Here is a 27,617-nt window from a genome sequence, read left to right as displayed (position 1 = left end):
CTGCATAATTAAGATGTTATATTCCCTAAATACCCACTTAACTTCAAGCAATTTTCTGAAAGATAACTATTTTTGATTGGGTAACCTATCAGATGGTAGAATGATGGGCTGCTAATAGCTCCTAGTCCTACAGTCAATATGGAGAACACAAATTTACTTTAGACAGGGATTCAGGTTGAAACCTAAGTCTCATAATATATTTACATTGTAAAGAACCCTTTGAGGTATTCATGACTTAACATATTAATTCAAACTCTAGCATAGTACAAGGCCTCTCACAGCTTACTGCAATATAAATGATGACAAAAATTTCTGTTTACCACCAAACTAACAAGTTTGCAAATATATAACATAAATAATTTGCAATTTACATAATATGAGTCACAAACAGTGCTGAGAGAATCTAGGGGAAGTAAAGATCACATGTAGGAAGAAGAAAAAAACAATAAAAGGCTTTATAGAAGACATGGTATTTGAGCTGACCCTTGAGGAGTGGGCAGACTTTTGTAAGAAGCCTTCTATCATCCTGAGATACCAAAGGTGCAAAGGGAAGCTGGGTGAGCAGGAGGAACATTTGGAGAATGGCCAGTTCGGCTGGTGACATGTTGAGAATCAGAGAAATATATTTGAGGTTGGAAAAGTATCTAGTCCAATCTCAAATTCAGATGAATTCCTTCTACAATCTCCCTACCAAGCAACTGTTCAATGTCGGTTTACATAATTCTGTCAGGTTACTGACCACCTCCTAAAACAGCCCTGTCTCTTGACATGTACAAAATGTTTATTTATTTCAGATGGCAAGGGGGAGCCCCTAAGGTTCTTTGAGCAGAGAACTGACATAATTAATGTCTTATTTTAGAGGCAGTGGTGTATAAGATAATTATAATTAACAATTATTAAGCCCTTTCTTAATGTGTTTACAAGTACTGCTGTAAACACATTAGAACTATTTCTTCATTTACTCTTTTTGGTAATCCTATAAGCTTTTAGATGAGGAAACTGGAACACAGAGAGGCTAAGTAACTTATTCGGAATCACACAGAACATATGAAACCTGGAATTAAAACCTAGGCATTCTGGCTCCATAATCCACTGCCTTGACACCCAACTGTGCTGCCTCTCAAAGAAGGAAGAGAACAAAGAGAATCTTTTTCCTGCCCTGACACATCTAAAGAATAAAGAACACTCCTATCAATAACTATGATTCAAAATGGCACTCAGGGTTTAAAGCGGAATGAAAAGAGGTCACGGAAACAAGAAACAGAAATTGCAAAGTCTGGAAGAGAAGGTAGTTTTGTGGGGGAAATAATGAGTGATTCTGTTTGGGCTGAGTTTGAGATAGGGAAGAGATATGCAGATAGAGCCGTTCAGCAAGAAATCAGAAACAGAGCAAACTAAAGAAAAATTCAAGTTTGGAGAGACATTTATAAGGTAATCATCTACATGGTTAGAGGGTGGCACAGGGAAAGAGGTGGAACAAAAATGGATAAGTAGATTGAGGACATCCCTTGGAGAAGGGAAGAGGTGAGAAAAGAAGGAAAATAATAAAAATCTTCCATATATCAGACACCATTTTATACAGATGGCTTCATCCTCCAAAAATGCAGGAAGCAGGTATTATACCAAAGCCTCACTTCTTATGTGGTGAAACCAGCTTTTCACACCTAGGTCTAACTCCAAAGCTTATATGATTTCACTATACCAACTTGCCTTAAGTGGGGAGGAAGTGGGCTGGGATGAGAAGCTGTGAAACAGAAAAACAGAGATATTTATTCAAGGAGAACTGGGATACAGTAGCACAGAAGTCAAGAAGAATTTTTTTTAAAAAGAGAAGAGTTTATTCTAGTGTGTGTGTATATATATATATTCAAAGATATATATATATATCTTTCAAATGTTTAAAAAAGATAGAAAATAAATCTCTCAAAGAATTCAGATAAAACGTCTGTTTATAGAACTTTTAATTAATGTTTAATCATCTCTGTTATTTGTTTTTTAAATATAAACAAAACCTTCCATTAATTTCACAAAGATACTCTAAAGAAGGAAACATATAAGAGTTTTTTCAGACCTATGCCGAAAATCATTTTAGAATCAAGGCAATGGTATAATTCACACACTAATACTTGGGTGAAAAACAAGATTAGGACAATTATTAATACATGTCTTTTAATGACTTCTGAGATTAATTTCCATCAGTTGGTTATCTCCTTTTAGGGGCACAGCCATTAACATGAAATGTTCTTGAAAAGTGTAAAAGATCTGATAATTAACTAATAATTAAACTAACATTATCCACTAAAAAACCCTTCTCCCTTTTAAAGATATTGCTATAACCATTAACATTCAACTTAAAATCTTAATTAGAATAAAACCATGAGAATTTTATTCAGTTAGTTGGGTACCCTTCAATAAATATTCTACATAAAATTCAAGCAACTGTATATTGTGTTTGTTTTTAAACACAAGAAAGATAACATTACCTATTATGATATGCCTTTTTTTAAAAAAGTCACACATTCATACCAGTACATCCAAATCTACCCAAATTCTTCCTAAAAGGAGCACAGCTTCCCAAAGAATGGTGACTGTAGTTTATTTGATCAGTCCCTTATTGATACACACTTGTAGTCCAGTTTTTTGTTAGAAACAACACTACAATAAACCTTCTTGCCCAGAAAGCTGTGTTCTGAGAGTCTATCTGTAGGATAAATTCAGAATTGCTGGGTCAGAGAATATGTGAGTTTTAAATATTAATATATATGACCAAACTGTCTCCGAAAGAGCTTACATCAATTCACACTTTCAACAGCTTCGTATCAGTAGAATGCCATTTTGGCCATGCCTTTGTTCATGCTAGGCATTACACAAATGTTTTAATTCCCTGCCAATTTGATAAAAGAATCTCAAAATGAGAACTTTGCCATTTATTGGCTATTTGCACTCTGTTTCAATGAACAATCTGCTTATAAGCTTTGCCCATTTCTTCTCCCAGGATGTTTGTCTTTTTATTCATAAATCTTTAAGAGTTTTTTATATAATAAGGAAATAGACTACATCGGTCAGATGTTAGAAATACTTTTTCAGGTTACTATTGTTCTTGTTTTTTTTTTTTTTTTGCTTCCTTTTATTAGAAAAATTGTAGATTTATAGAAAAATCATGCAGAAAATACAGAACTCCCATATATCTCGCCCTTCACACACAGTTTTCTCTATTAACACTTTGCATTCCTGTAGTACCTTTGTTATAACTGATGAAACAATGTTATTGTAACTATATAAGTAACTATAGTCCATAGTTGATATTAGGGTTCACTGTGTTGTACAGTCCTATGGGTTTTTTAAAATTTTTTATTCTAGTAACATATATACACACCTGTGCTGGTTTGATTCTATTATGTACCCCCACAAAAGCCATGTTCTTTTAATCCAATCTTGTGGGGCAGACCTACTGTGGGTGGGATCTTTTGATTAGGTTGTTTCCATGGAGATGTGACCCCACCCATTCAAGGTAGATCTTAATTAGTTTACTGGCATCCTCTCTGAGAGGATAAAAAGCAGAGACATTTTGAAGAGACCTCAGAGATGCTTAGAGAGAAAATGCCCAGAGATACTTTGGAAACAGCTGTTGAAACCAGAACTAGAAGAGATGCTAAAACATGAAATCCAGACTTTGCTCCAGAGAAGCTAAGAGAGAAATGCCCTGGGAGAAACAAGCAAGAATGCTCAGAGCTGAGAGAGACGGGCTAAGACAGAAGCCCAGACACATTTTGGAGAAAGCAATGGAAACCAGAAGCTAACCCTGGGAGAGGCCCAGCAGACTCTGGACATGTGCCTTCCCATGTGACAGAGGAACCCCAGATGTCATCGGCTTTTCCTCATAGAAAGTATTGTCCTAGTGATGCCTTAATTTGGACACTTTTATGGCCTGAGAACTGTCAATTCGTAACCTAATAAAACTCCTTTATAAAAGCCAATCCATTTCTGGTATTTTGCATTCTGGCAGCTTTAGCAGATCAGAACACCACCCTAAAATCTGCCCTTTAACCACATTCAAATATATAATTCAGTATTGTTATTTACATTCACAATGTTGGGTTACCATCACCACCATTCATTACCAAAGCTTCTCCATGACCTCAAACAGAAATTCTGTACCAATTAAGCATTAACTCCTCATTCCCTACACTCACCTCAGCCCCTGGTAACCTGTATTCTAGTTTCTGACTCCATGAATTCTCTTATTCTAATAATTTCATATTGGTGAGATCATACAATATTTGTCCTTTTCTATCTGGCTTATTTCATTCAACATCATCTCATCAAAGGTCATCCATGTTATAGCAAATATCAGAACTTCATTCCTTTTTAAAGAGGCTGAATAATATTGCATTGTATGTCTACACCACATTTTGTTTATCCATTCATCTGTTGAAGGACACTTGAGCAGCTTCTACCTTTTGACAACTGTGAATAAAGCCTCTATGAACATTGATGTACAAGTATCTGTTCACATCCCTGCTTTCAATTCTTTGGGGTATATACCTAGAAGTGGGATTTCCGGATCATATGGCAATTCTATACTCAACTTTCTGAGGAATTACCAAACTGTTTTCCATAGTGGCTACACCATTTTACATTCCCCACCAACAAAGAACAAGTATTTCTATTTCTTCACATCCTCTCCAACACTTGTCATTTTCCATTTTGTTAACAACAGCCCTTCTAGTAGGTATGAAATGGCCATCTGGTTATGGTATTGATCTCCATTTCCATAATAGCTAATGATGTTGAACATCTTTTCATGTGCTTTTTGCCATTTCTGTATCTTCTTTGGAGAAATGTCTATTCAAGTATTTTGCCCATTTTTAAATTGGGTTGTTTCTTTTTTTTGTTGATGAGTTGTAGGATTTCTTTATATATTCTGGATATTAAACTGTTATCAGACATGTGGTTTCCAAACCATTCTGAAGATTATCTTTTTACTTTCATAAAGAAGTCCTTTAACGCACAAAAGTGTTTCATTTTGACAAAGTCCCATTTATCTACGTTTTCTTTTGCTGCTCATGACTGGGTGTAAGGTCTAAGAAACCACTGCCTAACAAAAGGCCCTGAAGATGCTTCCTTAAGTCTTCTTCCAGGAGTAACAGTTTTGGTTCTTATATGTAGACCATTGATCCACTTTGCATTCATTTTTGTATATGGTATGAGGTAGTGGTCCACCTTAATTGTTTGCATATAGATATCCACTTTTCCCAGCACCATTGTTGAAGAGACTATTCTTTCCCTATTGAGTGAACTTGGCATCCTTGTCAAAAATCAATTGGCCATAATGCGGGGGTTGATTTCTGAATCTCAAGTCAATTCCATTGGTCTATATGTCTGTCCTTGTGCCAGTATCATGCTATTTTGATTTCTGTAGATTTGCAGTTAAGTTTTAAAATTGGGAAATGTGAGTCCTCCAACTTTGTTCTTCTTTTTCAAGAAGAACATGTAAATTTGCTGACTGGCTTTTCCATTTCTGTGGAGAAGGCTGCTGGAATTATGATTGGGATTATACTGAATTTGTAAATTGCTTTCGTCAGAATTGACCTCTCAATGATAATTAGTCTTCCAATCCATGAACATGGAATGTCCTTCCATTTATTTAGGTCTACTCTGATTTCTTTTAGCAATATTTTGTGTTTTCCAAATAGAAGTCCTTTACATTCCTGGTTAAATTTATTACCAGAAAATTGATTCTTTTAGTTGTTACACAAATAAAAATTTTTTTCTTTCTTTTCCAGATTGTTCATTACTGGTGTAGAGAAACACCACTGATATTTGCATACTGCTCTTGTACCCACCATTTTGATTAATTAGTTTATTAATTCATGTAGTTCGATGTGGCTTTTTCATGATTTTCTATATATAGGGTCATGTCATCTGCAAAAAGGACAAATTTTACTTCTTTTCCAATTTGAATGGATGCCTTTTATTTCTTTTACTTGCCTAACTGAACTTCCAGTACAGTGATGAACAACTGGTGACAAGGAATCCTTGCCTTGTTCCTCATCTTGGAGGGAATGCTTTCAGTCTTTCACTACTGAGTGTGATGTCAGCTGTGGGTTTTTCATGTATGCCTGCTATCATTCCTAGTGTTTTTACGAGGGAGGTGGGCTGGAATTTGTCAAATGCTTTCCCTGTATCAATTGAGAGGATCAGGTATTTTTATGTGTTTTTTTGTTGTTGTTGCTTTTGTTGTTCTATTAATGCGGTATAAGATGTTAATTTATTTTCTGATATTGAACCACTTTTGCACATGTGGGACCCATCCATTTGATTACAGTGTAAAATTTTTTTTTAATGTGCTGTTGATTGAATTTGCTAGTACTTTGTGAAGGATTTTTGCATCTATATTCATAAGGGATAGTCATCTGTAATTTTCTTTTCTTCTGGAATCTTTAACTGGCTTTGGTATCAGGGTGATGTTGGCTTCACAGAATGAGTCGGGAAGTGCCCCACCATCCCCACTCTTTAATTTTTTTCCAAAGAATTTTAGCATGATTGGAGTGATTAACATCCTTGAAATGACTGGTAAAATTCACCAGTGAAGCCATCTGGTTCTGCACTTTTCTTTGTTAGGCTTTTGATGACTGATTTAATCTCTTTATTGGTCTGCTGAAATCTTCTATTTCTTCTTCAGTCAGGATAGGTAGTTTCTGTGTTTCCAGGAATTAGTCTATTTCACTTAGTTTATCTAATTTGTTGGTGTACAGTTGTTCGTGGTATCCTTTTTATTTCTGTGGGGTCGGTAGTAACGCCTTCCTTTCATTTATTATTTTAGTTATTTGCATCCTCTCTTTTTTTTCTTTGTAAGTCTAGGTAAAGGTTTGTCTATTTTATTGATCTTTTCAAAGAACTAACTTTTGGTTTCATTGATTCTCTCTACTGGTTTTATTTTCTTAATTCTCTATATATCTTTGCTCTAAAATCTTTGTTATTTCCTTTCTTCTGCTCACTTTGGGTTTAGTTTCCTCTTCTTTTTCTAGATTCTCCAGTTGAGAGGCTAGGTATCTGATTTGAAACCTTCTTTCTTTTTCTTTAAATTTAGTTTCATTGAGATATATTCACATATTATCCTTTCTTCTTTTTTAATGTTAGCATCTAGAGTTATAAATGTCTCTCTCAGCACTGCCTTTTTCTGCATGCCATAGTACTGGTATGTTGTATTTTCCTTTTCGTTTGCCTCAAGATTTTCTTTGTGATTTCTTTGACCCATTGGTTGTTTAAGACTGTGTTGGGTAAATATCCACATATTTGTGGATTATCCACAGTTCTCCTTTGTTATTGATTTCTAGCTTCATTCTATGGTGGTCAGAGAAGACACATTACATGGTTTCAATATTTTTTTAATATAATGAGACTTGTTTTGTGACAAGATTCATCCTGCAGGATGATCCATGTGGCTAGAGAAAAATGTGCATTCTGCTGTTGGGCAGTATTCTATATATGTCTGTTATGTCTAGTTGGCTTGAGTATCATTCAAGTCTTCAATTTGCATATTGATCTTCTGTCTAGATGGTCTATCCATTATTAAAGGTGGTATACTGAAGTCTCTTACTATTAATGTAGAACTGTCCATTTCTCCTTTCAAATCTGTCAATATTTGCTTCTAATTTGGGGCCCCCTCATTATGTGCATATGTATTTATAACTGTTATGACTTCTTGTTGAATTGAACACTTTACAGTATATAGTGGCCTTCTTTGTACCTCATCACAGTTTCTGACTTTAAGTCTATTTTATCTGATACTAACATTAGAGATCTCAGCTCTCTTTTGGTTCCTGTTTGCATGGTATATATTTTTTCCATCCTTTGCCTTTCAACCTTCTTGTGTCTTTAAATTACAGGTGAATCACCTGTAAACAACATATAGTTAGGTCATGCTCTTTTATCCATTCTGCCAGTTTCTGCCTTCTGACTGGAGAGTTCAATCCTTTTACATTTAAAGTAACTACTGATTATGAAGGACACTTTTCCCTGCCATTTTGCTACTTGGTCTTTTTGTAAGTCTTGTTTGTTTTTTTGCCCCACAATTCTTCCATTAATGCCTACTTTCATATTTATTTGATTTTTTTGTATTGTACCATTGAGTCCCTTCTCATTTCTTTCTGTATAGATTTTTTAATATGTTTTCTTCATGATTACCATGGGACTTAAATTTACCACCTTAAATATACAACAATCATGTTTGATTTGATACCAACTTAATTTCAATAGCATATACATAGTGTTTCTACCCCCCACCATTCCTCCACCCTTTTGTTGTATTTGTTACAAATTATATCTTTATACATTGCATCCAAAACTATAGATCCATCAATATTTTTTAGGCTGTTGCATTTTATTATAACTACTCATATGGTTACCTACATTAGAGGTCTTTATTTCTTTATGCTGCTTTGAACCACCATCCAGTGTCTTTCCTTTTCAGTCTGAAGGACTCCCTTCAGCATTGTTTGTACTGCAGGTCTAACAGTGACAAACTCCATCAGCTTTTGTTTATCTGGGAATGTCTTATTCCCTCATTTTTGAAAGCGAGTCTTGTTGGATTACAAAATTCTTGGTTGGCAGTTGTTTTCTTTCAGCAATTTAAATAACTTGTCCCACTACCTTCTTGCCTCCACGGTTTCTATTGAGAAATCGGCACTTAACCTTATCGGGACTCTCTTGTACATAACACGTTACTTTTCTCTTGCAGCTTTCAGAACTCTTTCCTTTGTCTTTGACATTCCATAGTTTGACTACAATGTGTCTGGGAGTGGTTCTCTCCATCTTTTTCCCGTTTGGGGCTCACTAGGCTTCTTGAATATGCATATCCGTGTCTTTTGTTAAACTGGAGATGTTTTCTGTCATTCTTTCTTTCAATATTACTTTTGTCCTTTCTCTCCTTCTTCTGGGACTCTCATATTGCATATATTGGTGTGCTTGATGGTGTTCCACAGGTCTCTTAGTCTCTATTCACTTTTTCTCATTCTTTTTTTTCTGCTCCTCAGTCTGAACCATTTCAATTTTCTTGTCTTTGAGTTCACTGATCTTTTGATGCTCCACTCTTCTGTTTAACCCTCTAGGGAACTTTTCATTTCAGTTACTATGGTCTTCAACTGCAGAATTTGTTTGGTTCCTTCTTTTAAATTTCTGTCTCTTTATTGAGATTCTCATACTGTTCCTTAATTGTTTTCCTTATAACCTTTAATTCTTTCTCTGTATTGTCCTTTATCTCCTTGGGCACATTGAGGGTCATTGTTTAAGTCTTTCTCTGGTATGAAGAAAGTCTGGTCTTATTCCTTGATGGTTTCTGGATTTTTATCTTGTTCCTTTGGATGGGCCATCATTTCCTATTTCTTTGTTTGTCTTGTAATCTTTTGTTGCACACTGTACATTTCAATATTTTCAAGTGTTAACCCTGGGATTTAGTTGATATGACAGATTCTCTTAGTGCCAGGAGCTAACAAAAACAAACCAAGGCAAGAAACCCTCTTCACATTCCCTGCAAGTTGGCTCTACATTGGCTGGTGCTCTCCAGAGTTTAGCCCTCTTACCTATATCAGCCTGAGGAGACTCTAAAGTCCAGGATCCTCCTGTCTTTTCTGAGCCCCTGTCTTGTCCTTGGCTTGTGTTTGTTCCTGGCCCTAGGGATTTCCCTGTTTACAGGAATTTGAATGTCCCCTCTAGGTCATATGAAATAGACTTTCACCCCCTCCAGTGTGTTCCACTGTATTTCTTAAAGCAGGTAATCCTTTGCCCGGCCACTTCAACTGAATTGTTGCTTACACTGCTTTAGTTGTCCATAAGCTGTTTATGCCTGCAGGACAACTTCTGGGAGGGTGCGCCAGAGAGGAGTTCCCTGGATTAGTGTTTCACTTCAGCATGCACATAGGAGTTACTCTGGTCCCTCCACAACAGGGTCAGGGACCCACAATGGGAGGTCAGGCAGGATCCACAGGACACCAGGGAGTGGTGGGGGAAGGCCATCAAGGGCGCCACAAGCTTCTCCTACCATTTTTAAAGTGGTATTTTCTTGACATAGCACTCACCCAATTGCTGCAACCCTTTAACTGTGTTTTGGAGTTTTGAGGAAGATGCCTCTGCCAGTTTTTGCTAAAGATTCTGTTCAGAATTTTTTGTTCAAAAAATGTTTTGTTCAAAGATTCAGTGGGGTAAACATAACCTTGAACATCTTATACCACCATACTGGTCAATGAAAAGCCTATTGCTGCTTTTTGACATCAACATATCAATTCTTTCCTTAATGGCTACCAGATGTGTCACAGTTACAACAATCTTCTTTATTACAAGATTATGAAAAACAAATAAAAAGTAACATGTATTTTCTCCAAATACTTATTTAAAACAATAAAGAGCTTCGTAGTTTTTCCAAATTAAGTTGTTCCAATATCATTTAAAGACTAATGCATTGTATTCCTTTCTCATTTACAATTCTAGTCTATAGTCAAGTCTGCACAGTGTACAGAGCTGAAAAGAGAAATAAAAGGAAGAGTGGATGTGTCCCACATGCCTTGAAGGGGTGAAAGAGAGGCCCAACTTCTCTGACATGCATGCCCTCAAAACAGCATTGTCTCCTGGAGGAGAACACAATGCTAGAGTAATTAGAAAAACCCAAGATGCATATCCCTGAAACAAATACATTTTCTTATTGCCATCCGGAAGATGAAAGAATAGGCACACTTGATAGCCTAATTTTTAAATGCTATTGATTACTAATGGATGTCTGGTGTCTTATTTATACATCTTTCATGGTATTTGTAAATAAAACATTCCATAATTTTGGCCTTACTTAGATTGTTCTCAGATCCCAGATAATTGAAATCATAACATGGCTGTTAAAAATATTTCACTTGATTTAAATTAAATTCAAATGCTCAAATTAATTAAATTATTGTCATGCTTACTATATTTTGTTAATTTTAGTTTCAGTTCACTTTTTCTTTCCTTTCAAAAATTTAATTAGATTTAATGTTAGACTAGTTAGTAGAGTCCAACTTTTTTTTAAGTTGTTTACATTACCTTCTAAATAACCTAGAAGAAAAACACGTAGACTGCTACTAATCAGATTATATTACTACATTTAACTACTGAGGAAATCTGCTTCATAACAGAAGACTTGAATCTGATTCTGAATTTGTGTTCATTAGTTACAGTGCTTCAGCCATGGTGACATAATGGATAAAGCAGGTCCCCCAAATTAAAACAAGATAAGTATTTCTGTCTTTTGTTTCCTGTACTTATTCTCTGTTCACAGTATAATTCCCTTCAATTAAAATTCTGCCTTTTGAAATGAAATAAGCTTCAGTGGCAGAGAGATTCCAAAAGGAGCTGAGAGGTCACTCTGGTGGGCACTCTTATGCACTCTTATAGACAACCCTTTTTAGGTTCTAATGAATTGGGGTAGCTGGTGGTGGATACCTGAAACTATCAAACTACAACCCAGAACCCATGAATCTTGAAGACAATTGTATAAAAATGTGGCTTATGAGGGGGGACAGTGGGATTGGGGGGGCCATAGGGATCACACTCCCGTTTGTCTAGTTTGTGGATGGATGAGTGGAACGGTGGGGGAAGGAAACAAACAAACAAACAGACAAGGGTGCCCAGTGTTCTTTTTTACTTTAGTTGCTCCTTTCCACTTTAATTATTATTCTAGCTATTTTTGTGTGTGTGGTAATGAGGGTGTCAGGGATTGATTTTGGTAATGAATATACAACTATGTAATGGTACTGTGAACAATCAAATGTACGATTTGTTTTGTATGACTGCGTGGTATGTGAATATATCTCAGTAAAATGAATAAAAAAATTCTGCCTTTTACTTAATGTAGACTTATTTCACTGATGTTTCTTAAAGCTAATCCATTTCTGTTTTTGTGAACCCATTGTAAGTAGGACCTTCTGGTGAGGCTACTTCCATTAGGTTGTGGCCCAGCTCATTCAGGATGGGTCTTAATCCTCTTACTGGAATCCTTTATAAATGGGATGGGGGGAGAGAGAGACAGAGACAGAGACAGAGACAGAGAGAGACAGAAAGAAAAGAGAGGAAGCCATGGAAGCAAGAAGCCGAAATCAATGAAATCCAGAAGAGATCCAGAAGAGAAGGGAGAGACCGGCAGACGCCACCATGTTCCTTGCCATGTGACAGAGAAGCCAAGGATCATCAGCAGCCACCTCTTCAGGAATGATATTTGCTTTAAGCAGCCTAGGAAACTAAAACATCCCAGCAATGAAGAATTATCAGGCTCCAAATGTCAACAGTGTTCAGGCTGAGATTCCCTAGGAAAACTTCAAGTAAAACATAATGCTATTTCCTCACAGTTAATAGTGCATGATCCTTAACTGACCAACATTCTCAAGTATTTTATAAAGTAAGCAAATATAAGGATACAATCAATGGTGATAACCTTACCTCTGAATTTTAAATATGTGAATCAAATTAATTTGTAATTCAGGATGTCTACGAAAATCTATTTAAAAATGTATAAAATCTACAATTAATATATGGTAATAGTACTTTGGTAAACTCTCTTTGAGGGTTAAGATATAGAGACATTCTGTAAGCAAATAATTATAAATGATATAATTATTCGGCATTAATATTATTTAATACCTTTTATGTCATTAAAAAATATCAAGAGCTAACATCCTCTAAAACACAATCATGTAAAGATGTACACTGGAATAACATTTGATATCCATCATCTCAATTTTTCTCTTGTGTCTCCTTTTGAATAATCATTATAAAGTCAGAACATCACCTCAACTAGTCAAATTTTAATTCCTACTAAAATGAATTAATAATGTAATGTTTCAGCATATTTTTCTCAAATTATTCCACTATTCTAAGTTTTCTCAAACCAACATGATAACAGTACCATGTGCTGAGTGCTATTTTTTGATAGTCACTTTTATATACGTTGCAAAAGGAAGGGAACTAGAGAGCTCTGAGAGTCTAAGTAACATGCCCAGCATAGAAAATAAGCTTCTTGTTATGGTAGTACTCTGGTGTTGACCACCTCACAACGGGACCTTTCTCTTCTTTTCAAGCCCTCACTTGAGAGGATATTGCATGTTCATATCATGCCAGCCTGTCCTTTCTTTAAAATTAAACAGCCTGTCTTTTCTCTTAAAATCAAAACAGTCTGTGAGACAGGCTTAACAGGTGAGTTCCTAGTTGATACCCAATGGAAATGACACACAAAATCTACCAGCTGCTTTGATTATGATTTCAGAGAATGGCAATAGCTAGAACGCATCACAAGCTTTCACAAATGAGCTCTGCTCTCAGTAAAGCCAGCCACACCCAGCAAGACAATGTAAGACATACCTGGTTATCACTGTTGGCAGCTGTTGAATTGGCTTGTGCTATATTTGCGGAAAGGGAATCAAGGAAGGCTTTGTCAGCTACCGAATTTCCACAAGCAAACTGATCTTTTCCATCATTGGGCAAAATCTGCATATTAAAAGGAACCACAATTATTTTCATAGATTGGGGTCATGTCGGAATAACAATCCCTGAAGGCAAGCAAGAAGTGTTGTCTATAATGGAAAAGGGTTTTATATTCTTAAAAGACAAGCATACTCAAGAACACCTGTAATAACTATAGCATTATATAAGTTTGCAGAATTCTAGAACTGCAATTAATGATAGTATCCATTTAATTCTTCCGACTGTTCTCAATTGTGCCTATTTTTAGAATACTGTATGTACAGTGCACAGAGCTGAAACAGGATGTAAACCTAAGATTTATGGATGGAGGTCAGAGGATCTCTGAGGCCTTTGAAACTGCATGAAAGATACGAGGGTACATGTGTGTGACATTTTTCTGAGAAGAACATCTTCAGATTTCATCAGATTCTCCAGACCAAAGGCTCCTCATTCCTAATCAAGAACAACAGCTATAGAGCCTGCCCATTCTGCAGTCAGCTCCCAGGTAAACTCCCTCCTGGGGACACTGTTCTTCCTCCTGGGGACATTGTTCTTCCTCTGGCGACCTAGAGGTACTTTTATCGTTGATCTCTTTCCAACTGTAATCACAGGATGCCAGGCAACCTTTGTTTCTTTTTGTCTCTGAAATGAGCGGCAAGCTCACCAAGGACCTGGTATCAGTTTTGAGTGACTACAGACAACCCCCAGGGGGCGCCAGGAGGCTGTTTCAGAAGAAGTTTTGGTCAGCTGGGTGGGCGTGTCCCCAGGTGGGGAGAACTCACTCAGGGTGCTGGAATACTATCCTTTGCAGCAATCATAATAGCGCTTAAACCAGGCAATAGCTCACAACAGTTCATTCAAGATACCTTTCTTCCTTGAGAATGGGGGAAGGAGCTGAGAAGTATGTCCCAAATGAGTACAGGGAAAAGAAAAACTACTTAAAAAAAAAAAATCTATTTAAACTTTGTGAATCAATTCTATAATAAAACAGGGTTGTAGGCAGCAACTACTGCACAATATAAGCAAAGAGAAAATAGGGACTTTTATTTAGAATAATTAAAAATTGCTGTCCTTGGAAGGAACTTAATCTAAATAAATATTCACAGCCACTCTTTGGAGCTTTGGCCTATGGGTAATATTTTTTTTCTTAGTTCTACTTGATACTGCTAAAATTTACCTGAGCACTGTGATCCTGGAAAACAGCAAAGGTTAAGAAATCCCTCACCCAGTGTGTGACGACTCAAGCCAGCCTTAACCTGTCTCCTTAGCCTGACTAAACTTCAGACAGGCTTCTCCTTGTGTCTAGGCTCTGACGTCCCTGACCTTGGCGCTTAGGGAATCTAGACAGAACCCATTCTACCTGGCCTGGACAGTAAACTCAGGAAAGAACTCCAGGAAACAGACCCACTCTGTTGCTCCCGGACTTTCCCACTAGCTCACACCAGGCCTTAAAAGCGCTCCTGCCCCTGATTTAGGGGAGGTGGGCCCATTCTCTCAGCCCTCAGCACTCACTCGTGCTCTCTCTCTTGCAATAGCCTTCTGGTCTCTCTTCTTCCCTATTGCATACAGTTTTGAGTAAAGTCATCCTTGTCTGTTTAACATAATTTGATGCAAGTTTTTCTTTGACATACTTCAGTGTATTTTCCACACTTTATATAATAAGCATTTATTACTTAATTTTTTTAATTTAAAAAACTGCTGCCTTTCAGTCTGGTCCTTAAGTTGACAATTCATAAAAATACGCTTGACAAAGAATCAGATTTAATTAATAAATGATGCTAAGCTCTTACTTCAACGTAGTCTGTGGGAACAAGCCCTCGTTCTCCTTTGCTGTTTCTTCCTTCCAGCCATCCTCCACCAACATCCTAATAAAGTTACCACAAAAAAAAAAAGAAGAAAGAAAAAGAGAAAAAAAGCAAAGGATTAGAGTTGGCATTTCCTGCAGGTATTCTGCTAATACTCTGTTCAAAACTTTTAATTTTATATTCTTAAGCCTTCTCTTTACTCCAGAAAATGAGAATCTAAAAACAAGAAAAACCAAACTTTAACAATAAGTGATCAAAGATTGAAAAATAACCTACTAACAGATTCCCATTACTTAGTAATTCTTCTCTATTTACTGGTCTATAGCAGGTAACAGAAATGGCTTGCAGTTCTAACTGTCAAGGGGGAGAATGCACATCGCATCCCTAGTATCTATAGCAGCCCTGTGACTTCTTTGGCTAATACAATGATACTGAAATAATACAGGGCGAGTTCACAGCCTCAAGACTTCGCGCATTTCAGCTAGTCTTCTGGAATTCTAAGCTGACATGTGAATAAACTTGGGCTGCTGAATAACAAGAGACCCATAGCCCAGTCTCCCAGTCCCAGCCAAAGCCAGACAACACCCAGCAGAACTACCGGACACGTGATGGAGACCATTCTGGACCCCTCAGCCCCAACCAGGCCGCAAGGCAGCTCCAGATGCGCCAAGAAGCCCAGCCCCACCTCATCGAGACCAGCAGAACCAGCTGCTGACTTGCAGATTCCTGAGCAATAACAAATACTTATTCCCTTAACCCACTAAGTTGTGGGATTGTCTGTTATGCAGCAAAAGCTAAGTGATCATTGGGTCTTTAGCTCTTTAGGATAAATAGCATTATACAGAATACCAATATTATTAATAAAGTAGAAATCTGTATCAGGATTCCCATTTTTCAAAGTATTATCTCAGTCAAGTCACACTTTCTATCTTAAAATAATAAGAGTTTTAAGTTTGCAAACAGTTCTCTGATTAGTTAACAATTAGCTGAATCTGGATGATCCCATTATTTTTAAATCATTTTAAGCTGTAACTTTGTCAATTTTTTATTACAATACAACTTTAAGATATTATTTTACAAAGAATTCCAATCCAAAGTATTTATCCAGATTTTTAAAAATCATTAAATTTTAAATACTTCTTCATTAAAAAAAAAAACTGGTGGATAGATGAAAGAATCTTTATGATTAAACATGGAACATATTTACCTATATACACCAAACATATTATCCAAAATTACCACACATACTTTTTTTTTTTTACAAATTTTATATTCAAATTTCTTTTATTCCCTAAATCAAATCAAAATTTTAGCAACTGAAAAGAGTAACAGATATAATTCATTATTTCTTGGGTATTCAAGAAACTTTTAAAACTAAGATGACACGTGAACAATGTTTCACATGAACTTTTTTTATCCAGAAATTTTTTTTTGCAGCTAAGATATAAAATAGGTTTTAAAAAAAAAGGCCAACTATTAATTTAAAAGAACCACCACCATCTTTCTCCTTCTTCCTTCTCCTTTCTTGATTTTTGTTATCTAACACAGTCCCCACTTTCCTGGCACCTGGGGAAATATAACATCACCTTCCCTTCCCCTAAAGACTATCCCTGGCCTTCCCTGAGCCTTTCCTGACAATCTTACTCTTAACGAGTTGAAGAGGCTTCCTGTCTATCTCCAGCCTTGATCTCTAGCTCTGCATTTCTATTTGCAAAGTGATGCAAGGCTAGAGGACAGAGGTGACCATTTACTATTTTTTAAACTCAAAATTTCTAACACTCAACTCATCTAATCTCGAAGTCCTTCGTAAGTTCACCATTCTCTCAACGGTCAACAGCCTCCATCAACCTTGACTCCGTTCTCATCAGCCCTGTCTAAACAATCACCAAGTCCTTGGAGTCTGACTCTCCAAAGACTCCTGTGTCCACCTTCTTTCAGTTCCCACTGCCACTACTCAAGATTCGGATCCCTAGATTCTAGCCACACCAATTCATTTCATTTACCTCTGCTAAACTAACTTCCCTAAAATGCTGGTCTCATCACATCACTTCTCTATAAAAATATCAATAATAAAAACGAAACAACCCCCTTAAATTAATCCGCTACCTCCTAAATTAAGTCCAAAGTCTACAGCCTGGCCCTCAAGGGCCTCTCTGATCTGGCTCTAAAAGCCATTTTTCTTAGCCTATTTCCTTCTGCACTCCTGGGACACATGTAGTGTTCCCCACAGAGAAGAAAAAGCAGAGGCTTCAAGACCAAACAAATGAGGCTTTGAATCCTAATTCTGCCACTTGTAAGTTAAATGATCTTGGACAAGCACAGGGAGCTGCCAGAGAAGTAACATGGTAGACTGCATTTCAGACAGACCATGGCCTTGTGGAAGGAAGACCAGTAGTCCAGGTGAGAAGATGAGAGTCCAACTCAGAGAGTTGATGGCAGGGAGAGAGAGGAGAGGAGAGGCTAGAGGAGAGAGCTGAACAATACTTAGGAGATAATAATCAATGCCTTTGGCTGTGGCTTACAAGTGGAGAATCTTATTGGGATGATTTAATGGATGGTGGCACAACGAAATAATGAGAATTCAGTAGTGGGAGTAAGTATAGCAGGGATGATGAACTGAGTTCTGGACATGACAAGTCTGAGATGCCTGTGGGAAAACCAAGAAAAGATGTTTATGAGGCTGCTGGGTATCCAAATCTGAAGTCTGATCAACATAGCCAAGCTGGAGATTTTTTTTAATCATTTTTTTTATTGTGGAATATAACATATATACATAGAAGTGATAACTTTTCAAGTGCAATTTAACAAGTAGTTAAGAGAGCCAATTTCAAAGAATGTTATGGGTTACAGTTCCACAGTTTCAGTTATTTCCTTATTGTGAAATATACATGCAAAAAGGTAATAATTTTCAAAGTACAATTTAACAAATAGTTATATAGGAAATTTTCAAGAATGTTATGGGATAGTTCGTTATTTCCCTATTGTGAGACATTAACAAATATACGAAAACTTTGAAATTACAATTTAACAAGCAGCGATAGAGCAAATTTCAAAGAATGCTATGAGTTACAGTTCCACCATTTCAGTTCCTTCCTTCTAGCTATTCCAACACCACAGCAACCAAGAAAAAGAAAATTATATAGAGATTCAGTATTCATCATGCCCTGTCAAATTCCATCTTGTCCACTGCCACCCCTCCCTCTAGCATAATCACCCTTCCGATCCTCAGGGACGGGAGTGACCATCCCAACCTATCCATGCTGAAAAGGGGGATTGACACCATGGGAAAAGGGAACACATGTGGTGGATGTTCTTCAAGGGGCTACTGCCTCCAGGCCCCAGAACTCAGCCAGCACAGGAGCTTCCAAAGGATTTAAGTCCCTGAAGAACAAACCCAGTGAATGAAATTTCTATAGAGTTTCAAACAGGGATCCCAGCATTCTTCAGCATTCTCAGGACCACTGCTGACCTGAGCTTATCATGCCATGGCCATCCAGCACGTCTAGCTGAAGCTTGCACAGGAGCAACCCCCCAGGATAGCCCCTTGAGTCTACCTGAAATCTCCCAGCTACCAAAACCTAACCTTGCTGATTCTCCTTTCCCCTCCTTGGTGAAAAAGGCATTGCCAAACCCTCGATGCCAGGGTCAGGCCCACCCCTAGAATCTGTATCCCACATCGCCAGGGCTACTCACTCACCTGGGGGATCCTGTCCCATGTCGGGGGGAGGGTGATGAATTTATTTGCAGAGTTGGGCTTAGAGAGAGAAAGTCCACATTTGAGCAACAAAAGAGAGTCTCTAAAGGTGACTCCTAGGCATAATTTTAGGTGGGCTTAGCCTCTCCTTTACAACCAGAAGTTTCGTAAGAGCAAGCCTCAAGATCGAGGGTTGACTTAGAAAGCAGGAGGTTCCTAAATTCACACAGTATATGTTCCTTCCACAATAATCCATCCCTATCTCACATTATCATCACTTAGTTACACAATCCTCATCACTTTCCATTTTATACTATTCTCATGACCCAAAACACCCTATAGCTCTTTCAGCCCTTAATTATTTGTACCTAGTGTTTGTGTGGTACTAGTAAGGTATTCCTATTAATTACAGTCCCTATTATGCAATAGGTAGATTTTTCCAATATTCCATTCTGTTGTGAACTCTCTGTACCAGTGTCATACCTTAGAAGTATATCATGCAAGCACCTATCTCTACTTGCCTTTAAACAACCCCTTTCAATCCTATTCACCTTATACTTAAAATCCCATTAACAAAAATTCATCACCTGTATCCATTCCTATACCTTTGAATTCACCCTCATTAACATATCTGAACATATTAGATTATCATTTCCCCTCCACTAGCTTCTGTCTGTCACTAGATCTCCAATATTCTACATTATAAGACATTGATTTTACATTGTTCAGGGAGTTCATAGTAGTGGTAACATACAACATCTCTCCTTACGATTATGACTTATTTCACTCAGCGTATCTTCAAGGTTCATCCACGTTGCCATATGTTTCAGGACCTTGTTCCTTCTTATGGCTGCACGATATTCCATGATATGAATCCACCACATTTTGCTAATCCACTCATCTGCTGAAGGACATTTGGATTGTTTCCACCTATTGGCAATTGTGAACAATCTCTTGGCAACTGTGAACAACGTCACTATGAATACCAGTGTACAAATGTCTGTTCGTGTCACTGCTTTCAGATTCTACTAAGAAGTGGAATTGTTGGATCATAGGGTAATTCGATATCTAGTTTTCCCAGAAACCACCAAACTGTCTTCCACAGCAGCTGTACCATTATACACTCCCACCAGCAAGGAATAAGAGTTCCAATTTCTCCACATTCTCTCCAGCATTTGTTGTTTCCTGTATGTTTAATGGCAGCCATTCTTACTGCTGTGAGATATCTCATTGTGGTTTTGACTTGCATTTCCCTAATAGCTAGTGAAGATGAACATTTTTTTCATGTGTTTTTTAGCCATCTGTATTTCCTCTTTGGAAAAATGCCTTTTCATATCTTTTGCCCACTTTAAAATTGGGCTGTTTGCACTATTGCTATTGAGTTGTAGGACTTCTTTATATATGCAGAATTTCAGTCTCTTATCAGATATGTGGTTTCCAAATATTTTCTCCCATTGAGTTGGCTGCCTCTTCACCTTTCTGACAAAGTCTTTTAAGGCACAGAAGCTTTTAATTTTGAAAAGTTCCCATTTACCTATTTTTTTCTTTTGTTGCTTGTGCTTTGGGTATAAGGTCTAAGAAACTACCTCCTATTACCAGGTCTTGAAGATGTTTCCCTACATTGTCTTCTAGGAGTTTTATGGTATGGTCTCTTATACTGAGGTCTTTGATCCACTTTGAGTTAATTTTTGTGTTAAATTAACTTTGAGTTAATTTAAGAATGAAAGGGGTCCTCTTTCATTCTTTTGGTTATGGATACCAGTTCTCCCAGCCCCATTTGTTGATGAGATTGTTTTGTCCCAGTTCAGTAGATTTGGGGGCCTTATCAAAGATCAGTCAACCATATATCTAGGGGTCTATTTCCGAACTCTCAATTCGATTCTACTGATCAGTATGTCTATCTTTTGTCAATACCATGCTGTTTTGACCACTGTGGCTTTATAGTAGCACAAGCCTGGAAGAGTAAGTCCTCACACTTTGTTCTTCTTTTTTTAGGATGTTTTTGGCAATTCAAGGCCCATTTCCTGTCCAAATAAACTTGATAACTAGCTTTTCCAAGTCACCAAAGTAAGTTGCTAGAATTTTGATTGGAGTTGCATTGAATCTGTAGATCAGTTTTGGTAGAACTGACATCTTAATGACGTTTAGCCTTCCTATCCATGAGCACAGAGTATCCTTCCACCTATTTAGGTCCTTCATTATTTCTTTTAGTAAAGTTCTGTAATTTTCTGTGTAATGGTCTTTTATGTCCCTGGTTAGGTTTATTCCTGGGTATGTGGTTTTTTTTAGTCGTGACTGTGAATGGAATTTTTTTTTTGATTGCCTTTTCAGTTAGGTCATTAATAGTGTACAGGAACATTACTGACATATGTGCATTAATCTTCTATCCCGCCACTCTGCTGAATTTAATAGCTCAAGTAACTGTGTTGTCGATTTCTCAGGACTTTCCAAATACAAGATCATATCAACTACAAGTCAATAACCATCAGAGACTTAGAAAATTCACAAATACCTGGAGGTTAAACAACACACTTCTAAACAATCAGTGGGTTAAAGAAGAAATAGCAAGAGAAATTGCTAAATATAGAGAGACGAATGAAAATGAGAACACAACATACCAAAACACCTCTTAGGCTTTAATGTATTAGAATAGCTAGAAGTAAATACCTGAAACTACCAAACTCCAACCCAGCAGTCTGGACTCCTGAAGACAATTATACAGTAATGTAGATTACAAGGGGTGACAGTGTGATTGTGAAGACCTTGTGGATCACACCCCCTTTATCTAGTGTATGGATGAGTGGAGGAATGGGGATGAAAACTAAAGGACAAATGGGGTGGGATGGGAGGATGATTTGGGTGTTCTTTTTTCACTTTTATTTTTTTATTCTTGTTCTGGTTCTTTCTGATGTAAGGAAAATGTTCAGAGATAGATTGTGGTGATGAACGCATAACTGTTATCATACTGTGGACAGTGGATTGTATATCATGGATGATTGTATGGTGTGTGAATGTATTTCAATAAAACTGAATTTAATAAAAAACAAACAAACAAAAAAAACTACAGGTTGTCTAAAAAGTCAGGATAGATAGAATAAACTTACAGAATAAATCTTAGAGAAAAGTATAACATAAACATATCAAAAAACATAAAATTAAAAGATAATAAATTCATTATGTATGTAGCTATGTTTAGGGGACCCAACTCTTCTCGATGTTTATATAATAGCTTTTTACTTCACTATCTACACTTCAGAAACAATAGGAAGAAAAATTCATATGAGTTTGAATGATCAACTTATTTTAAAAATTAAATCTTAAAAATAAATCCACATTAGAAGGCAGTTTCTTTTTTTTTTTTAATCTTCATTTTATTGAGATATATTCACATACCATGCAGTCATACAAAACAAATTGTACATTCGATTGTTCACAGTACCATTACGTAGTTGTACATTCATCACCTAAATCAATCCCTGACACCTTCATTAGCACACACACAAAAATAATAAGAATAATAATTAAAGTGAAAAAGAGCAATTGAAGTAAAAAAGAACACTGAGTACCTTTGTCTGTTTGTTTGTTTGTTTCGTTCCCCTATTTTTCTACTCATCCATCCATAAACTAGACAAAGGGGAGTGTGGTCCTTATGGTTTTCCCAATCCCATTGTCACCCCTCATAAGCTACATTTTTATACAATTGTCTTTGAGATTCATGGGTTCTGGGTTGTAGTTTGATAGTTTCAGGTATCCACCACCAGCTACCCCAATTCTTTAGAACCTAAAAAGGGTTGTCTAAAGTGTGCGTAAGAGTGCCCACCAGAGTGACCTCTCGGCTCCTTTTGGAATCTCTCTGCCACTGAAGCTTATTTCATTTCCTTTCACATCCCCCTTTTGGTCAAGATGATGTTCTCCGTCCCACGATGCCAGGTCTACATTCCTCCCCGGGAGTCATATTCCACGTTTAGAAGGCAGTTTCTTACAAAGCTTAACATAGGCATACAGTCCAGCAATCATGTTCCCAGGAATTTACCCAAATGAGTTGAAAACTACCTCCACGCAAAAGCTTGCATCTCAATGTTTACAGCACCTTCATTCATAATTGCCAAAAATTAGAAGCAACCATGATGCCCTTCAACAAGTGAATGGATAAACAAACATAAATTCAGTGATAAAAAGAAATGAGCCAGGAAAAGACATGGAAGAACCTTAAAAACATTTTGCTAAGTGAAAGAAGCCAGTCTGAAAAGGTTACATGCTGTATGATTCCAACTATATGACATTTTGGAAAAGGCTAAACTCTGGATACAGTAAAAAGATCAGTGGTTTTCAGAGGCTCAGAAGAAGGGAGAAGGATGAACAGGTGGAGCAAGGGCATCTTCAGGGCAGTGAAAGTATTCTGCAAGGTACTGTAATGGCAGATACACGACATTATGTATTTGTCAAAATTCATGGAACTATATAACACAAAGAGCGAACCCTAATGTAAACTATGGACTTTAGTTAATAATAATGTATCAATATCGTCTGTCAATTCTAACAAATGTACCACACTAATGCACGATGTTAATAAGGAAAACTCGGGGGGGGTGGGCAATATGTGAACTCTGTGCAATTTTTCAGTAAACCTAAAACTGCTCTAAAAAACAAAGTCTATTAAATAATAATAATAAGTCCACAATGGACAAGAACAATCTGATTTAAACTTAACAGTTCTCTTACCAGATTTGTAATTGTGATGATTTCTCCTTCATTAACTGTCAGTTCATTATTTCCAGGTTCAGCAGCAAAATCATACATAACTCGAGCCTATTGGGAATAGAGAGGAAAAGAAAAGAGGAAGTTAAAAATGTAAACCTTAACAGTAAAAAAAAAAAAAAAATAGTTTACTTTGTAAATTTTCTGGTGTGAGCAAACAATTCATTTTGTGACAGTAAGCTACGGTTGTTTTGGAAGAAAGGAAGATGTGTTCTACCCAAATGATTCATCAGTGGTACTGTGAGGAAGAATAACAACAATGGTGATTGCCCCCGTTCTGTTTTGGAGGCAGGGAAGAGCTGTAGTAGCTGCCCACACTGCCCTCAGAGATCAGCCCTACAAAAATACCCATTTCACTAAATGTTAAAACAAACAAAAAAAAGCAGAACTACAGACTTTCTTTTTTCTGTGAACATTTGCTCTCAGGAACTGAAGGGACAAACATACACGTGTGCAAACACACAACATATGTTACATATACACATCGTCAGAGGAATCCCTTCCTATGAAAACTGTCACTCCTCCATATCCAGAGCCACTGGGATGAATATTCCCCATGCAGCATCCCTACGCCTCTGAAAAGAAGGTGAAGATTTGGGTAGCATGATATATTTACATTGTTCCACCATAACACTTTCAGCTATACTATCTATGATTTACAAAGGGCTATGTGTGATGGTCAAGTTATAAAAACAGCTGTGATTTTTCAATCTTCTCCCTGAAATTAAACCTTAATTTCATATAAAACAGGCAAAAGGGAAGCTGTTCTGGTTGATGGGATGTGGGGCTCTTTCAGACTCTTCTTTAAGAGGACCCTTGAGGCATCAAACCCAGAAATGTGGATTCCACATGCAATTTCCACGTGGGGGGCAGGGAGAAACACTGTTGTAAAAAAAAAATTATTTATGTATACATATATAGTATACTAATATAATATATAATACAAAATAAATTAGTATAAAATATAAATATAAAATGTGCTATTTATATACACATTTTTATTCCATTTCAAATTCTGTAATTGCCTTTCATGAACTATCTTCCAGAAGTCTACTTTATAAAATTGGGATCACATATATCTAGGAAACATATGGTTTGTTTTAAAAGTAACTGCTTGCCTTAAAAGGCAAATTCAAATAGGACTAGTAAAATTGTATCCTTCCAACAAATACTTACTGAAACATCTACCATATGGCAAGAACTGTGTTAGGCCTTTTTGCTCTCTATCACATTTTCTCCACATTTGCTTACTGATATGTGCCCTGTTTTTAAACGAGGATTAATGATTCACATCTAGTGATAAAAGACTGGGGGAAAACCAACAAATGCTAATTTATTTAAAAATACATAAAAAACAGATGGATTGACAGATGAATATATAAGAAAGAAAGTATATAAAATTTTATTTGTAGAATTTAGAAGATGGGTTTGTGGTGTTCAATGTAAAATTCTTTGAATCTTTCTATAATTAGACATTTTTCATAATAAAATGTTAGAAAAACCAAATGGTAATGTACAGTCAGTCAAAAAATAGTATCAGCTCCTGTACTTCTACACACCAAGAAGTTGGGAAAGGTTACTGAAAGAACAGGCTGGAGGCAGATGAAAATTTTATAAACATTACAGGTTTCTCCAGGTCATCAAAAGGGACAAAGAAACAGTGCACCGAAGTATTTTTCTCATAGAGCAGCAGAAGTAGATAGAATTTGCTTGCTGTGTTGTAGACTATTTTTAAAAACACGTCACATGTATCTCATGTCCTTCATACAGTGAGTGCAAATATGAACTAAATATCTGAGGGCATCCGTTGAGAGATCTCACTGAGCTCAGGCAGGGTATTGAGGTGTCTTGGAGAAGAGGCTCGGGTGCTAACATGGAGCCACTTTGCAGGGCACTCAATACCAACACGGCTAGGCAAGAAAACCTGTTGTTTTCATTATCGTTCGCTGAGACTCCTGGATAAAAAAAATTTTTTAATCCAGTAAAATCCAATTATTCCCCAAATACAGAATACCTAAGCTCTTGTTTACTAAGCTTAAACTTCAGTGAAACAGAATGTGAAACTAGTCAAAAATAAAGAAATGGAAATTCCCTTGCACATTTAAATATTACTGAAAATTCACCGACGGAAAAATGTTTATAAATACTGTATGCTTATTTAAAAACACTGACTTATTTTACTTAGATGCTTCTTAAAATTGGAACTGAGAATAATTTTGGAGCACAAGAAACATGTGATAAACCCATCCCCAAATGAGCACAATTTGTCAACAGAAAAAAAACCTGACAGCCTAGAGAAGCAACTATTCTCATAAAGCTTAGGTTAGACTGGACACCTTCAGTGTTGAAAACCTCTGGCACTTTCTCCCGTTAGGTACTTCTTTCTTTTCTCTTCCCTATCCTTACCTTTGGCTTCCACTTGTGTTCTCCATTTCTCCCCTTATCACTCCCCCTTTGCCCTCTTGTTCATCATCAACAGTATCCAAAACAGATAAAAATACTCATGTCCTTGACCCCAAATGCCAGTTCATCTATTTTTTATGTGGCCTTTGAAAGAAAAGGTTCATTTTTCTATGCTGCTTTTTCCAATGCCAGCTATACTTTAAGAAATAACTCCTCGATTATCTTCAGAGCTAAATTTCCACATAGTTCCTGGTCAGTAGATAACTACAGTTGAATATATACCACCAATCACAATTCATCTCTCCAATAGCAATTTCAAAAAGTATTACAGACAAGGTGAATGGCTAGTAGACATCAATCTTACATATCTGTTTTGTTAACTAGATACAGTAAAATAAACATTGGCAGATTCAAAACTCAAACTAAAAGGCACTGGAATACTGAGTGTGCCACGACACAGCATCTGGTTACCAAACTGATGTACCTGATCCATCAACCTTAACAGATTTTTTGTTTTCTGAGAAGAGATAGGATTGTAAAAATATTCATACTTTTTGACTTATGTTGTAAGCATTTGTTATTTGGTCTGCCCCATATCCTTTCGTCTTAGAAATTGTTCCTGCCTGATTCCGAGTGACTGGTGAGAATTTAACCCAAACAGGGATGATCAGGACTTTTTTTCAGAGACTGATAGGGATGCTGGGGAGGGTGGGTCTTTTCCTCTGGTATTTCTGCCAACAGCTAGCCAGCTAAGGTACAGAAAAAGCCTGTCTGAAAAATGAAGTCAATGCCACATGGAATGATGAAGAGAAACAGTGTCCTGATGAGATCATTAAAAGACAAGCCTGAAGCTATTTCTCCCCTTGGTGACTTTTCAGTTACATGAGCCAAACTATTCCCTTTGTGCTTATGGGTCCAGATTCTGTCACTTGCAACCAACAGTTCCAGTAAATAAAAACCAATAATCCCAATCCAGGGAATTTATTAAGAAAACACTCTAAATAAAGAGAAACACTGGATATAAAAAGTACCCTTCCGTATTTCTTATTATGTAAAAAAACAAAAACAAAAATAGGAACCTAAAATGAACAACAGAGAAATAAATAGTTCACGTTAGCAAAAAACCCAAAACAAAACCGGAAACAAAAAGTTCATATGAGGGTTAGAAAGCAGAAAACAGAAGGCCCTATTCTTACACATCTGCTTCTTTGGCATCACATAAATCACAGTTCAATTTTGGGGAAAAAAGCAGTAAATTCCAGCAATGTAGCTCTTCTATCTTTAAAATGGAGATAGATGCTCAATTAAAAAGTGAGAAGAATATATAAACCTCTAGAAATTCAAAGGACTGAAGGATCCCTTTTTTAATTTGACACCCCTGAGAACTGATGTTTTGCATGTAGGTTATATTTCTGTACAACCAGTTTACCTCTTTAAATGGCAGGCTTGTTTTAAGCACATTCAGTGATTTTTTT

At 36.7% G+C, this 27,617-nt stretch overlaps 1 protein-coding gene across 5 annotated transcripts in view; it reads right to left on the bottom strand.

The window, feature by feature from the left end:
- The window catches only part of SNX9 (sorting nexin 9), a 140,188-nt gene that overhangs the window by 59,114 nt on the left and 53,457 nt on the right, over positions 1-27,617 (bottom strand). For all 5 annotated transcript variants that reach the window (XM_037820482.1, XM_037820479.1, XM_037820495.1 and 2 more), the window contains exons 2-4: positions 23,704-23,790; positions 15,273-15,347; positions 13,381-13,506 (exon numbers count right to left, since the gene is read on the bottom strand). In XM_037820482.1, the coding sequence (XP_037676410.1) occupies positions 13,381-13,506; positions 15,273-15,347; positions 23,704-23,790 (288 nt within the window). The remainder of the gene's footprint in view (positions 1-13,380; positions 13,507-15,272; positions 15,348-23,703; positions 23,791-27,617) is intronic.

Source organism: Choloepus didactylus, chromosome 2, assembly GCF_015220235.1.
Source record: "Choloepus didactylus isolate mChoDid1 chromosome 2, mChoDid1.pri, whole genome shotgun sequence".
NCBI classification, from domain to species: Eukaryota; Metazoa; Chordata; class Mammalia; order Pilosa; family Megalonychidae; genus Choloepus; species Choloepus didactylus.
Note: the sequence above shows the minus strand (reverse complement) of the source record. Positions and strands in the feature narration are given on the sequence as shown.